General features: G+C 41.6%; 1 protein-coding gene across 1 annotated transcript in view; it reads left to right on the forward strand.

The window, feature by feature from the left end:
- The window catches only part of Peli2 (pellino E3 ubiquitin protein ligase family member 2), a 179,933-nt gene that overhangs the window by 48,708 nt on the left and 115,582 nt on the right, over positions 1 to 15,643 (forward strand). Inside the window, exon 2 of the mRNA XM_004871081.4 lies at positions 413 to 542. Coding sequence (XP_004871138.1) covers positions 413 to 542 — 130 coding nt within the window. The remainder of the gene's footprint in view (positions 1 to 412; positions 543 to 15,643) is intronic.

Genomic DNA, 15,643 nt, shown 5'->3' on the forward strand with positions numbered 1-15,643 from the left:
ATGAAGTTGAATTAGTATGCCGTTTTCTAACTCATTCATTTAAAATATTTCTCAAGTGTTTCTCTGAGGTCCAATAGAATGGCACAGGCTGAATTGAACCAGAGCTAACATGGCCTCTGCAGAATACTCATTTGCTTGTTTATGCTCTGTCTCTTTCTAAAAAGATTTGAGGAATCTGACTTTATAGAATCGGAAACCTATAATTACTTGTACATCACTATGAAATTAAGTTTCTGGAAGTGATTTGAATTTCATTACAGCTGAAGTCTGCTTTACAACCTTTTCCTTTAGTGGTCTGTTTAGTGAGCAGATCTTTAGGATCATTCTTTTCTTTCTCTATTCCATCGAATTTTCATGCTTAAAACTTTAAAAATATGCAAATAAATGTGCTCCTTTATCTCTTTTTTTTTAGGTACAATGGTGCTTTACCTAATGGAGACAGAGGACGGAGGAAAAGCCGGTTTGCTCTCTATAAGCGTCCCAAGGCAAATGGTGTCAAGCCCAGCACAGTCCATGTGATATCTACACCCCAGGCGTCGAAGGTAGGTGGGTCTGGCCAGGTTGGGAGGGCCGTGGCTAACAGCAGCTCACAGTCACTCCTGGTCAGCTGCTCTCTTTGCTCCCGTCTCATTTTCATGTTGATAGAGCTTTTTAAGCAACCCAGGCTGAATGCTTGTTGTGCGGGGCTCTGTTATACATAGTGACGTGTTCAGCAGCACCCCTGGCCTGGCCCCACTGGATGCCAGCAACCCTCCCCTCTCTCTTCTCCCAATGGTGATTAACATCCAAAAATGTCTCAGATACTGTAGCCCATCTCCAGGAAGGGGTGGGCTAACATCTCTCCTGTTAAGATCCAATGTATTCGGATACAAAGCAATTAGCACATTTCAAGGTGCAGTAGTTTCAATGAAAGATACATGTTGTTCTTTATCCTAAAGAGGTTGTATGTTACATCTTGATATAAACTTCACAAAGATTTGTTATTTCTATTAATCCAGTTCAATAGGTATTTTCATATAACCTACCTATTCATCGTTTTTGATGGGTTTTTTTTGGTACCGGGGATTGAACTCGGGTCTTTGCGCTTGCGCAGCAGGTGGCGAAACCACTGAGCTAAATCCCCGGCCCCTCACCTACATATTCATGGAATCAAATATATGTGATAATTAGAAAGATGAAAAGCAAATAGAGCTAACTGATTAAGAAGTCCACTATACCTGTTAATTTTCATATGCTTAAAGTGAATAAAATACTAACTTTTTAAAAAAAAGGATTATTTTATTTCTTTCCAATATATAAGTGTGGGGAAGATCGGAGTTTCTATTCTGATCAATATAGTTTACGTACTACACTTAAGGCAGTTTTTCTTTCAATCAAATCAATTCTTTGATGTGTAATAAAGTTTCCTTTTTCTATGAAATAATTTTTCTATAAAATAATATGTCTGCAGTATTTCACGCGAGGCAGGTTGTAGATGTTTTGCACCAGGATTCAGGCAATCTGGAATAGTCAGCCTTGATTTCCTTCTCTACTGGAAGCCTGGCTTTAGGGAGAACAGCGGCTCTGGAGGCAGTGTGGTACTCACGCACTGGGTTCGTGGGCAGGCCCCTCTGTGAAGTCCCTGTTACTCCACAGCGGGGTCAGGGAAAGACAGTGTCCGTGTTGGGTTAAGATCAGCCTGTGGCGTTGATGGCATGAGTAGGTAAGAAAGTACCAGGGAAATGGGAAAACAGTTAATACTGTTTGGACAAGCTTTGGCTAGAAAACAAAAATAAACAAATTTATAGAGTGGAAAGAACATTTTTAAAAAGGAAACCCAGCTATATAAAAGTGCTAAGAATGTAAAATAGCAACAAAATCTCGGAAGCTTTAGGAAACAGGAGAAGCATTTTATAGTCCAAAAATGTTTGGTGAAGAAGAAAATCATGAGATGTTTTAGAAGCATGCTGTGACCACCAAAATTATGAAGATATTTAGACATAGTCATTACAGTTTTGTCTCTTGATTGATGTTTATCTTCCTTTTCTTTCTTTGGGTCTGTATCTTTCTATTTACTTTTTTAAAATCATAGGATGGCTGACACTTAAAATTTACAGGAATCTGGTGTAATTACTCAGACATCATTTTGTAATGGAATATAAAACTTCGCTCCTTTGGGGATCAGCAGTTCTTCCCTGTTCCTTCTCCATGTCCCAGGCCTCCCATTGTATCCTTTTCCTGTTTCGCCTTTATATCTAGATTTTACCGCAAGTTGTTTAGATTACTCAGCTTTTGTGATAGCTGTCTGTCTACTTAAGCATATTGCCCGTAGTACTAAGAGTAGGAGAAATTGGGCTTTGGTCCTGACCCCTTTCTTTTATAAAAATCTGGGACAAATATATCCCCAGGGCCTCCTGTTAGTCCTTTGTGAACTAAGCAAATGGGCTACAGGCAAGAGCCATGCTGACTCAGATGATAATATTCTAAGGAACAGAAATTCTGGCTTAAAGAAACAAAACTGGGAAAATTATCGCAGGATAGGGTTGTGGTAGGGAAAGGTTGAGTACCCAGGCTTCTTGAGAGGAGAGAGCTGGGGTATTAGCAGGCCATAATGTACCTGTTCCTTCAAAGTTATCCTGAAGTGACTTGACCCCAGCCCCTTCCATCTCTCCTAAAGGTTCTGAGTTTTCGGGAGAGAGAATCTGATAGGCAGAGCCAGGGTCTCCCAGCCCTGGCCAAGGAAGATGAGTAGAGCAGCCGTATTCACTGTGGGCTGGCCGCCAACCAGTGCTGTTCTGACTTTACTTACCTTTCTACGTCTGCCTGAAGCGCCTATGAAGTGTGAAATAGCAGTTTCGACAGTGAATAGCTGATAGAGCTACCTCTTCTGCCCTACATGGACCTAGAGCCTTAAGTCTCAGATCCCTCCCTTGCAAGCTCATTTCTGTAGCCAGCTTTGCCCTGCCACTCCTCCCGATAGGTTGGCCCTGTTGCCCCTTCTGCTTTGGAATCCCATTCAGTTATGAATGAGCCCCTTATGTATTTAACAGACTGATTGCACACATGCCTGTTTGATTGGAGCTGTAAAAGTGAGTCCTGGGGAGGGGGGTGAGAATTTGAGCACTGTCCCTTTTGGTTGGAATGTTTCTTCCCTGTACCCTGCGATGCAGGGTCAGAACAAGGGCACCCCTTCGCTGGAGGTAGTAGCACCAGGGAAAGAAGACCTGGGAGTCTCCACGCTTGCCAGTATCTACGCTTAGGCAGATGAAGGTGGTGAGCTTGTGCTACTGTCACGTGATCGCTATTTGTATAATTTTTATTTGTGTACGTATTTGCTCTTAGAATAATACAAGTATTTTTCTGATTGTATAATGTGCTTTTTAAAAAGTTGAAAGTCCTACTTTACTTTTGGCAGGTCTGATACACAGACATAGGGCCTGGTAATTTATTCACCCATTCATTTATTCAACTAATATTTATCCATCACCTTCCATGGCCAGGCATCACACCAGGTGTTGGTGAGACTTCAGTGAGCACGGCAGCCTGCAGCTGATCACCCAGCATGGAGGCAGACGGGGAGGCTCGAGCGAGCACATATGTCACTGTGCATGTGGAGAGGGCATGCAGAATGTAGTGGGAGACGGGAGAATCCACATGCCATGTGTGAAATGTGCTGAGGGGAGAAAGGCTGGCCCTCCCGGCCTGGCTGGAGGGTTTGGGGCTTTTTCTAAGGGGGAACACGGGAGTGTTGTGATTAATATATGTGTGCTCATTTGGGCTTTTAGGGTGTGGCAATTGTCCTGCTGTTGCTGCACCAGTGAGTGGCCTGACAGTGGGGTCCTGGTGCTGATGGAGCCTGAGCCTCCCCGCAGGGGAATACAGACTTGGCTGGTGTGTGGCTTAAATTTAGCAACTTCGCTGTGGAAAATTCTTCATCATGGCTTTCCCTTCTTAGATTATGCTCTGTTGAAAAATCGCCTTTTTTGGATATTTTTACTTTCAAAAAGTAATTGCGAGTCACATTGTTCCAGTTAGCCAAAGTCAGGATGGTAAGTATCAGTGGCTGTAAGTAAGAGTGTAGAAGGGGATCGGGCCTGTTTCACACGCTTCCTGTGTCCCAGGCGGCTCCTCAGCCGGCCTCAGCCCTCTCTGTGTTGCCCTAACAAAATCTCCAAGCCTGGGTGCTTTGTAAAGCCCAGAGGTTTACTCAGCTCGCTGTTTGGGGGTTGCAAGGTCTGTCTGCGCAGCATGGCACCCGCCTCCTGCCCGTGTCACAGAGTGGTGGAGGAGCAGAAAGGCTCCCTGTTCTGTATGGCCTCGGTCCTGGGAACACTCACCGTCTTCCCAGTGCTCTGGGGGGAATGGTGCCCCTGTGCAGCTCGGAGGAGGAGGAGGGCGGAGCTTCCTGGGCTCTGGGGGTCAGCAGCTTATCAGGATTCCCGACTTTGTGATCGCTGCTACTTTGAAATAGTGGAGCTTCGTATGGTTCTTATTTGTGTTTCTCTCTCAGTTATTGCACTATAATTCTTGGGTCAGTAGTGTATGGTGTTGATATTTTTAAGTTCAACAATTAATTTAATAAGGTAAATTACTATAAATTTTAATTAGTTTTATGAATTATTTTAAAAAGGGGCCACAGTGTTTGGATAAGACTTATCTTTTTTTTAGATATAACTGTGAGTATTTCAAATCTTTGAGAGAAGAAATAATAGTATTAAACTACAGTCCAGAATATCTTTTTATACCATGAAGGATACAAACCTATAACAATGTATATTTCTAGAGTGAGAAACAGCTTGATTATTTCAATAAAAATATAAACATGAGTCATTTCCAAAAAATGAAATAACTTTCAGAACCTTTTTTCAGGATTTGATAAAGCAAAGTAAAAAGCATTTATGAAGGAGCAATATGCTGTACAGCTTAAAACATAAAGTATTTACTAGGACTTCAAATTACAGTTTTTATAGGAATCTAATATAATAGTTCAAATTTGTGTTTGTGATTGTTGTAAAACATGTATTTACTGAGATGAAAAACACTTTTTGGAAAACTTATAAATCAGGCCAGTAAAATTTCAGCTGCCATTGATAAAGCTCCAACCATTTCACATAGAAGTATCTTAATAATTTACTGAAAATTCAATATTTAAGAGTTTGAAGATAGTATGATGGTTTTTGTTGATTTCACAGAGCTTTCTTTTTTGGATCCAGAATGTTAGAGCAGGACAGCTTGACTCTATCACTCAGCAACTTAATTATCAGTGTAATCAGATGCATGGTCACTATACAGTAATTATAATTTTGACTTGATGCGTGTATTAGTTGGAAAAATCATTTCATTTACATTGCCCTTAAAGCACAGTTTTATTAATGACTTGCATTTAACATGTCAGTGTGGAATAATGCTTGTATTTATCATTATGCTTTTACTCAAACTTGTTTGGATTATGACCCTGATTCAAGAACCCATCTTTTTATGGAAGAAGAGAGGATTTTTCTGTACTTTATTTTTTGGAACCTTGTGCTTATGAGGCAGGCAGCAGAACCACTGAGCTAAATCCCCGGCCCCCTGTACTTTTTAAAAACAAACAACATTGAAATGGAAAGGAATTTGTTCATGTTGACTTCTTGTTTTGCAAATGAGACTAAAGAAGAGCTGGGTGAGTGGTACATGCCCCAGGCCCCAGCTGGGTGTGTCTGCCTCAGAGATGCTCTGCAGGACTCTCTACCTCCCAGGAGGGCACCTTGAGAAATCCCTTCCTTTCCAAACTTGCATGACTATAGTGAGAATTAGATGATTTTTGCCAGTAAAAATGAAGGTATTTTGTAGATGAGGGTTAGTGGCACTGTCTCTCAAGCCAAGTGCTCTGCAGAGAGCCTTTTCTACAGAATGAGCTGCGATGGGGCTGGAATTAGCTGGCTTGTTTGCAGTGGCAGCTGTGACAGCATGTGCAGCTGGAAGCAGTCCCAGACTGTGGAGGAGGGTCGTGGAAGTGTCACTGATGACTTCCGGTGGCTGCTACCCACGTTGTTACACCTTTTGCCTCTCAGTGCACACTTGGCCTTCTTTGTTTGGAGGAAGTACTGGAGCTCTTGAGAAGTCTCGCTTGTTGGTGGCTGATTCATGGAGTGCTGGGAAGCCCTTGGTTGATTGCAGCCATGTGGCAGGTGAGGCCCAGATGAGTAACTTGTGGAGCTTGTGGTTGTCTTACAGTTAGAGGAGCTGGTTTAGGAGCTCTCTGGGTTGCTCACTGGTGCTTCACACCTTTTCCCAGTTCTGTGGCCAGGTGAGACCCCAGGGCTGCCTGCTCTCCTGCTGTGCTCCCCTGTGGCCATGTTGCCCCTCCCCCATGTCTTGGCTCTTGATGTTATGGCCTAGGATACTGGTGGTGAACCTAGGGCATGTGTGTTGTTTTTCTTTCAAAACAAAAAAATGTTAATGTAGAAGTTGTGTTTTCTAAACTAAGACCTCAGTATTCAGAATTAATTGCAGTGTTGTCACTTTGAGGTAAATAAGTGGGTTTTGGGGTTGTAGTTTGGGTGCTCCTCTCTGAAAGGGTCTCCATCACTGGCCAGGATGTGCTCTGTGTGTTCTAACCAAATGCCCCCCAGCCTTTTGGCATGGTCTTTATGCCACTTCTTCCAGGAGTGTGCCTGCATTCCAGCCTCAACACAGAGCATCTTTTGTGGGGCTGCTCAAATGAACTGATACTGTGACAGTCCATAGCTGGCTTTGCTTATTACCCTGGACAGCAGGCTCCTGGAAGGCAGGGCCATCTTGTCTTTCTGCACTGCTACCAGGCTCCATTGGCTGAGTGAGTGAATGTAGGGTCACCTGTCATGAGTGTGTGCTGGGTCAGCAGTGGCTCTGTTGGCAATACAGTCTTCTCTCCCTGGTAAGGCAAGGGAAACCCTGAGGATAACAATACCTCGTGTACCTGCTACGTGGTAGTGATTGATTAATGCTAGCTAGTATCGGTAATAGTTCTCCTGGAAAGTATTACGTCAAACAGGCTCAGAATACAATGAGACCTGACATCCATCCTTACTTACTAGCTGCTTTAATTGCCTAAAAACCGTAGCTAAAATGCAGTGGTAGATTAAACATTAAGACTACATCTTTATGGTTTGAATAGAGGCTCCTTTTATAAGTGTTACAATTTAAATTTGTCATCATCTTTAGATCACAGCAGTGAAGCCTTAATAGTGAACAGTTTCTGAATTCCAGACCCCACTAACTTTGAAATCCAAGTGCTTCCTGGCGCTTGGTGGCGGGACTTACTTGGTGCTGCGCGGTCTGTGAGCTGCCGTCACGCCCGGTTCCTCTCGCTGCTGGGCGCCTGGCGGGACGCGATCCTTAACATTGAGGCGCGAGTGCCCAAGTCCTTCCAATGACTCCGGGGACGTTGCCTCATGTCCTACAGCGCCAGAGGCCTGGCGGGGCATCGACCCTCGTCTGCCGGACAACGGGGACAGCAAGGTCCCTGGTGCCGCCGGATCCTGCTCGCCGGACCCTGCTCCGGAGTGGCCCGTCCGACCGGTGCCTACCGTGGCCGGCGGTGTGCAGAGCAGCCCGCAGGGTCCCCAGGTCCCCCAGGCCAGACAGCAGCTCGCCACGGCGGAGATGAGGTGCACGGGGGCCCTTTTTGCTGCCATGCTGTCTGTCCTGCTAATGAATGAATGGATCTTGAGATCCAAGACGAACTCATTATCCCCACCCATCTCAGTCCCGTTTTATGACAGCACCTCCATTCTTCCCTGCCAAGAACCCAGAGTCAGCCTGGCATGGTGGCGCACGCCTGCAATCCCAGGACTTGGGAGGCTGAGGCAGGAGGATCGCCACGAGTTCCAGGCCAGCCAGGGCTACATAGTTCAAGGGCAGCCTGAACTACATAGCGAGACCCTGTCTCAAAACAAAAAAAGAACCCAAAGTCGTCCTGTCCGCCCCGTCCTAGTTTCTTGAGCTGATCCGGAGTCCAGCCCCGCGGTGACCCCGGAGCTGCCCCGCCGACACCCCCACCCCGCGCCCTGTTTCACAGCCACATCCTTCTCCCGGAGTGCGGGTGCTCACCCGTCCTGGTCTACGCCTTGCCAGAGTGCTTTGTAAAATGAGCATGTGACTGGGTCATTTGTGTTTAGCAAAGTCCCATAGCTCCCTGTTCCCCTTAGGATGAAATTTAGCGCACAGGAAAAGAGAATGGTAGATTTATACCTGATATTTTTGCCAAAAGGCAGTACCATAACATATCAAATGCCTGGAGAGAAAATAATCATCATCCTAGAATTATGTATCCAGTGAAAAAAATCTTTCAAGAACTGTGTATCCACTGAAAATATCTTTGTAGAATGAGAATTAAATAATGACATTCACAAATACAAACACTAAGACTTTGTCCCTCCCTAAGGGGAATTCCAATGAAGGAATTTCGGAGATGGAGGAAGATGATCAGACTGAGGTCTGTTGCAATACGGAAGAAAGAACAATGAAGACCATTGATAATATAAAATAGCAACTGTCTTCTGGATAAAAATATAATTAAAATACGCAATAGTCGTGGCATATAAACTTGGCTGAGTGGAGGTACCGCATTCTAAGACCTGACATTTTTCAGGAAGAAAGTGAAGACGGGGGCGGGGATTTAGCTCAGTGGAACCGCACCTGCCTTGAAAGCCCAAGGTCCTGAGTTCAATCCCCCCCGTACCAAAAAAAAAAAAAAAGAAAGAAAGAAAGTGAAGTCAGCTGAGCTGAAAATCCAAGTTGCCATCACTAAGAAAAACAGCAACAGAATGGGAATACAGTGTATGATATTTATCTAAATTATTGGAATAAAAAAACCAACCCAAGCAATCCTGAGGCCAGCAGGAAAAAATAAATACAACTGGTGGGACAAAAAAGATGATAGGTATTCACTCAGAGATTCTGTAATTGAGTAAGTACAAGTGGACTGAATGTTGTGGTTAATACACAAAGCTTAGCAGACTGCATAAATTCCAACTGGGTGCCATTTGGATCGCTGCTATTTCCCAAACATACAGATACTAAATGATTGAAAGTGTGTGGAGGAAAATGGCATGCAAAAGCTAAGTAAAAGAAGGTGAGTGCGGTTTTTTTTTTAATATATGGGAAGGATCACTAGAGACAAAAAGGGTCACTTCATAGAGAAAAGGATACAATTGACCAGGAGGGTAGGACAATTTCAAATTTGTATCCAAATACTAAAGTCATTCAAGGAAACATAAAGAATAGAACTACAAGAAATAGACAACCACAATTATAGACCATGGATCCAAATTATAGATTTTAAGACACATTCCTCTGTAATCAGCAGAATAAGCAGAAAAAATATTCCTAAGGTTAGATTTGAACAATGTCATTAATAAACTTGACGATATTTACAAAAAAAAAAAAAGTGCTTCCTGACTGGAAGATGTGCTTGCTGTTGGAACACTGTGAGAAGGAGACTTAGGTAAACACGGAGCTGGCCCACCACACACTACCTCCTCATGCCTCCCCTGCTCACCAGTACTGGTCTTACTCCTTGCCCTTTGAATGAACAAGTGGTTCTGAACTTTTTTCTATGTAGAGTTGGAACTTTGTTTCACAGGAGTAATTAGTTGTCTCAGAAAATTGTTTTAAATTCTGTGGTGCCCAGTTGTAATTGTTAATATAAATATCAGCAATTTTTTCCACAACATTTTAAAAAGTTACTTTCTTCTGTAAACATATTATAAATCCATGAATGTCATAATTGGAAACGTTTATGTAACATTAATATTTAAGTTTTAAAAGCTACTAGAGCTACTAGAACTAATGTTATGTTTGTTTCCTTCAAATGCAAGTAAGTAGGATTTCTGGCAAACATCTCACCCAGTATGTAGTATGTAGTATATAGGTATGTGTGTATGTGTATTTATGTAGATATTTGTGTGAAGCCTTGCATATGCTGGTCAAGTACTTTTACCAGTGATATGCATTCCCCAGGCCTAGTACTTTTTGAAACTTTAAAAAAAAATTTACAAATCGTAAGTGCGGAGTTTGATAAATTTTCACAAAGCGAACACAGCCACTTAGGTAATAACCAGATCATCGCTGCCATACCAGTGCTCCCAGCGCAGAGGAGGAGGCTTCTGGGTCAACGTAGCACCACTCCCAGTGCAAAGGAGGTAAGCCACGTGGACACCAGCAGCAGCCCCCACTTCCTCAAAATGAGAAGTCACATAAATAAGCCTCAAAACCAGACTTTCAGATCACCTCCGGCAACCCCAAAGGGAAATGAGACGGAACACTCTGATACTCAGCCCCCTGGACTCCCTGAACTGGCAACAAAAGAGGATCAGGGAAAAAGGAAATCAGAAATAATTTCTCAGATAAGAGCAGTGATTGTGCCCATAGTGCAGGACATGATTAATAAATCTAGAGCAAACACAGAGAAAAAAATAGAGGACCTGAGGAACATGATGGAATCCCAACATAGGAAACAAATGGAACCCATAAAAGAGATGCAAACAGATTTCCAGGAGATTAAAAACTCCATTGAAAGTCTTCACAGCAGAATGAGCCAATGTGAGGACAGAATTTCAGATATAGAAGATAAGACTGCAGTTAGTGACCAGGAAAAGAAAAATTGCTTTAAAATTGTAAGGGACCAGGGGAAATCAATCCAACAGCTGCTAGACAATGCAAAGAAGAATAATAAAAAAGACTTACCGATGTCAATGAAGAAACAAAGAGTGCAGACAACATAAAAAAAACTGTTCACAGAAGTGATGGCAGAAAACTTCCCAAGCAGGGGAAAAGAACTTGACATACAGATAAGTGAGAAATATTACAGCTACTCTAAATAGCTGTAATCAAAAAAAATCTACACACAGGCATGTAATTGTTAAGATTCCAGAAACCCAACAGAAGAACAAAGTTCTACAAGCAGTTAGAGAAAAGAAACAAATCGCATACAAAGGAAAGCCCATCAGAATCACAGCAGACTTCTGAACGCAAACCCTCAAGGCAATAAGAGCTTGGAGTGATGTATTCCAAGGCCTAAAGGAAAACAGCCTCCAACCCAGATTGATGTACCCTGCAAAACTATCTTTCAAAATTGAAGTAGAAATAAGATACTTTCATGACAAAAAGCATCTTAGGAAATTCATGAATACCAAACCAACACTCCAAAAAATTTTAGACAATAACCTAGGAAAAGACAATGAGGATCACAACCCTAGGAAGCCCAGCACAATGAATCCATCGGGCAAAACAAGAAATAAAATGCAAAGGGGGAGAATCCAACTGAAAGAAAAAGTCATGACAAGGATAAGTCAGTATGTGTCAGTTATAACCATCAGTGTTAATGGTCTCAATTCACCAGTTAAAAGAAATAGACTGGCGGGCCAGGGATTTACCTCACTTGTTTTGCTGCCTGTTGTGCAAGTGCAAGGACCCAAGTTCGATCCCCGGTACCAAAAAAATAAATAAATAAAAAGAAATAGACTGGCAAAATAGGTCAAGAAGCAAGATCCAACAATATGCTGCATGGAAGCAACACACTTAATTCAAAAAGAAACTCATAGACTGAAAGTGAAAGGGCGGAAAACAATACTTCATGCGACAGGAACCTGAAAAAAAGCAGGAGTAGCTATCCTCTTTGCAGATCAAGTGGATTTCCAACCAACACTGAGACAAAGAAGAGAGACAAAGAAGGACATTACATCCTCGTAAAGGGAACAATCCAAGAGGAAGAGATGACAATCATAAATATCTATGCACCAAACCCTAGTGCGCCAAAATATATAAACAAGTACTAATGGGCATGAAAAATCATACAAGCACTAATACAGTAGTAGTGGGGGACCTCAATAGCCCACTGTTCACAAATAGATAGATCAACTAGACAAAAAATAAGCAACAAAATACTAGAACTCAATCAAACTCTTGAACAAATGAACTTAGCAGATGTTTACAGACTGTTCCACCCCAACAAAATCAGAATACACATTCTTTTAAGTTGCACACGGTTCTTTCTCCAAAATAGACCACATACTTGCTCATAGAACATGTGTGAGTAAGTGCAAAGGAACTGAAGTTATCCCCTGTATATTATCGGACCATAGTGCGATGAAATTGGAGATCAGTAGCAGAAGAAACCACAAGAATGGTATAAACACATGGAAACTGAACAACACACTTCTGAATAACCAGTGGCTCACAGAGGAAATTAAAGAAGAAATCAGACAGTTCCTACAGTTAAATGACAATGACAGTACAACATATCGGAATCTATGGGACACAATGAAAGTCTTACGAGGGAAATACATAGTAGTGAATACTCATATTAGGAAAACAGAGTGAGCCCAATTAAACAAGCTGATGCTGAACCTCAAGCTTCTAGAAAAAGAAGAGGAGGACAAACCCAAAACTCCTATAAGGGAGGAAATTATACAGATAAGAGCAGAAATCAATGCAATGTAGACTAAGAGAACGATACAAAAAATCAATGAAGCCAAGAGTTGGTTTTTCGAAAGAATAAACAAAATGGACAAACCCTTAGCCAACCTTATCAGAAAAAGGAAAGAAAAGGCCCAAATCCATGCAAATAGGAATGAAAAGGGCGAAATTACAACAGACCCAGCAGGAATCCAGAGGATCATCGATACTTACTTCCAGAACCTATACACCAATAAGATGGAAAACACAGAAGGAATGAACAAATTCCTAGATACATATGAATTACCAAAGTTGAATGAAGATGACCTAAAAATTCTAAATGACCCAATATCAGTCAATGAAATTGAAAATGTTACTAAAACCTTTCCAACTTTGAAAAGCCCTGGTCCTGATGGCTTCCCTGCTGAATTCTACAAGACATTTAGAAAGGAACTACTGCCATTACTGTTTAAAGTCTTCAGACAGATTTTATACACAAAACCTCAGTTGCCCGTGAACTAGCACAGTCAACAAGTGGGATCTCTTCTTACTAAAAAGCTTCTGCAGAGCAAGAGAAACCACCAGTAGTGTAAAGAGACAACCCACAATGTGGGAAAAAATCTTCACCTGCTTTTCTTCAGACGAAGGTCTACTATCTTGAATGTATAAAAAACTTAAAACGATCAGACCTCCCAAATTTAAAGACCCAATCCGAAAATGGGCATCTGAAATGAACAGACATTTCTCAGACAAAGAAGTAGAAATAGCAAATAAATACCTGAAAAAATGTTCAACATCACTGGTCATTGGAGAGATGCAAATGAAAACAATGCTGAGATTCCACCTCACTCCAGAAAGAATGGCTGCTATCATGAAATCAACCAATAACAAATGCTGGCGGGGCTGTGGGGAAAGAGGAACCCTGCTCCACTGCTGGTGGGAGTGTCGACTAGTGCAAGCACTGTGGAAATCAGTATGGAGATACCTCAAAGAACTAGGACTGGAAGTCCCATTTGACCCTGCTATTCCCCTGCTGGGTATCTTCCCCAAAGAATTAAAAGAATCATACCACAGTGATATATGTGCGCCAATGTTCATAGCAGCACAGTTTGTGATAGCTAAAACTTGGAATTAGCCCAAATGCCCATCAACTGGAGACTGGATAAAGGAAATGTGGTTTTTGTATAAAATGGAGTACTGCTCAGGCATGAAAAATGAGAAATTAGCGACATTTATAGCTAAGTGAATGCACATTGAGGTGATACTCTTAAGTGAAATAAATAGGACACACATATATAAATACCGAATAGTTTGTCTGGTGTGAGAAACTGAAAGTGTAAATAAGGACTAAAAGGTATAATAGGTAATGTGAAATAGGAAGAAAAGGGGCAAAGGGGAAGGAAGAGGGAGGGCTAGAGGAAAGGATAGAAGGGAATGGGATTAATATGAGAAAATGGAAAAACAGGAACAAAATCTTTGTAAATAGGACTGGAGGGGTTGAAGGGAGGGCTGGGCAAGGGTGAAAAATAAGAACCAAGAGAGACTATGTAAAGGTGCAAATTTCCAATGATGAATGTCATTATATTGTATACCTAAAATGTACCAGTGATTAGAATGAATAATCGATAATGCAAAATAGGAAGAAAAAGTCCAAAGTGGTGGGGGCAGTGGGAGGGGCAGGGGAAAGGAAAGAAGGGAAAGGAAAGATGATGAGAAATGGAAAAAATGGAAATAAAGTCTTTGTAAATAGGAAAGGGTAGAGGGGGTGAAGGGAGGGCTAGGAATGGGGAAAAAATCAGAACCAAGATGCATTATGTAAAGGTACAAGTTCCCAATGAGAAGTGTAATTGTGTTGTATACCTAAAATGTACCACTAAAAGAATTTAACAAAATAAATAAATAAAGTCTTCAAACAAATTGAAAGGGAAGCAGTACTCCCAAATTCATTCCTGGGAGCAACCATCACCTTGATCCCTAAAGCAGGGAAAAACCCAACCAAAAAAGACAGCTATAGGCCAGTCTCACTAGTGAACATAGATGTAAAACTCCTACATAAGTTTCTGGCAAATACAGTGCACAAGATCATCAAGAAGGTCATACACCCTGACCAAGTGGGATTCATCCCAGGGATGCAGGGATGGTTCAACATATGCAAATCAATAAATATAACACACTGTATCAATAGAGCCAAGGACGAAAACCATATGCTTATCTCAATAGATGCAGAAAAAGTGTTTGACAAAATCGAACATGCATTCATGATAAAAACCCTACAAAAAATTGGAATAAATGTTCTCTAATTTAATTTGATAAACACCACCTATGAAAAACCAACAGCCAGTATCATACTAAATGGTCAAAAACTGAAATCCTTCACAGTAAAATCAGGGACAAAGATGTCCGCTATCACCACTCTTGTTCAATATAGTTTTGGAAACATTAGCCATGGCCATTAGACAAGAGAAAGAAATAAAAGGAATAAAGATAAGGAAATGAAGAAGTCAAATTGTCATTATTTGCAGATGGCATGATATTCTTCATAGAAGACCTCAAGAACTCCACCAAAAGTCTTGTAGACTTAATAACCAAATTCAGTAAAGTAGCTGGATACAAGGTCAACACACAAAAATCAATAGCTTTCCTCTACCTGAACAGCAGACTCACTGAGAGAGAAATAGGTCAAACAATTCATTTCATAATACATCCAAAAAACTGAAATACCTAAGAATCACCCTAACAAAAGAAATCAAAGACCTCGTCTCTGAAAACTATAGCACTCTGAAAAGAAAGGTTGAAGATGATATATGAAAAGACATCCCCTGCTCCTGTGTAGGATCAGCATAGTTAAAATGGCCATACTTTCAAAACTGCTATATAGATTCAATGCAATCCCAATTGAAATTCCAGCAGCATACTTCATCTACCTTGAGAAAACAATCCAAAAATTCATTTGGAACAAAAGAGACCCAGAATAGCAAAAGCAATTCTAGGTAACAGAGACATGGCAGGGGGTGTTACAGCCCCCAAGTTGAAAGTATACTGCAAAGCTACTGTAATAAAAACACCATGGTACTGGCAAATAAGCAAACCTGAGGACCAGTGGAACAGATTAGAAGATGCAGAAACAACTCCAGACACACTCAGCCACCTCATCTTCCACAAAGGAGCCAAACACCCTCACTGGAGGAAAGAAAGCCTCTTTAATAAATGGTGCTGGAAAAATTGGGTTTTCAACTTGCCAAAG

This window comes from Heterocephalus glaber, unplaced genomic scaffold (assembly GCF_053883595.1).
Source record: "Heterocephalus glaber isolate CG9 unplaced genomic scaffold, H.glaber_assembly_v1.0 deba00001118, whole genome shotgun sequence".
Classification (NCBI taxonomy): Eukaryota; Metazoa; Chordata; class Mammalia; order Rodentia; family Bathyergidae; genus Heterocephalus; species Heterocephalus glaber.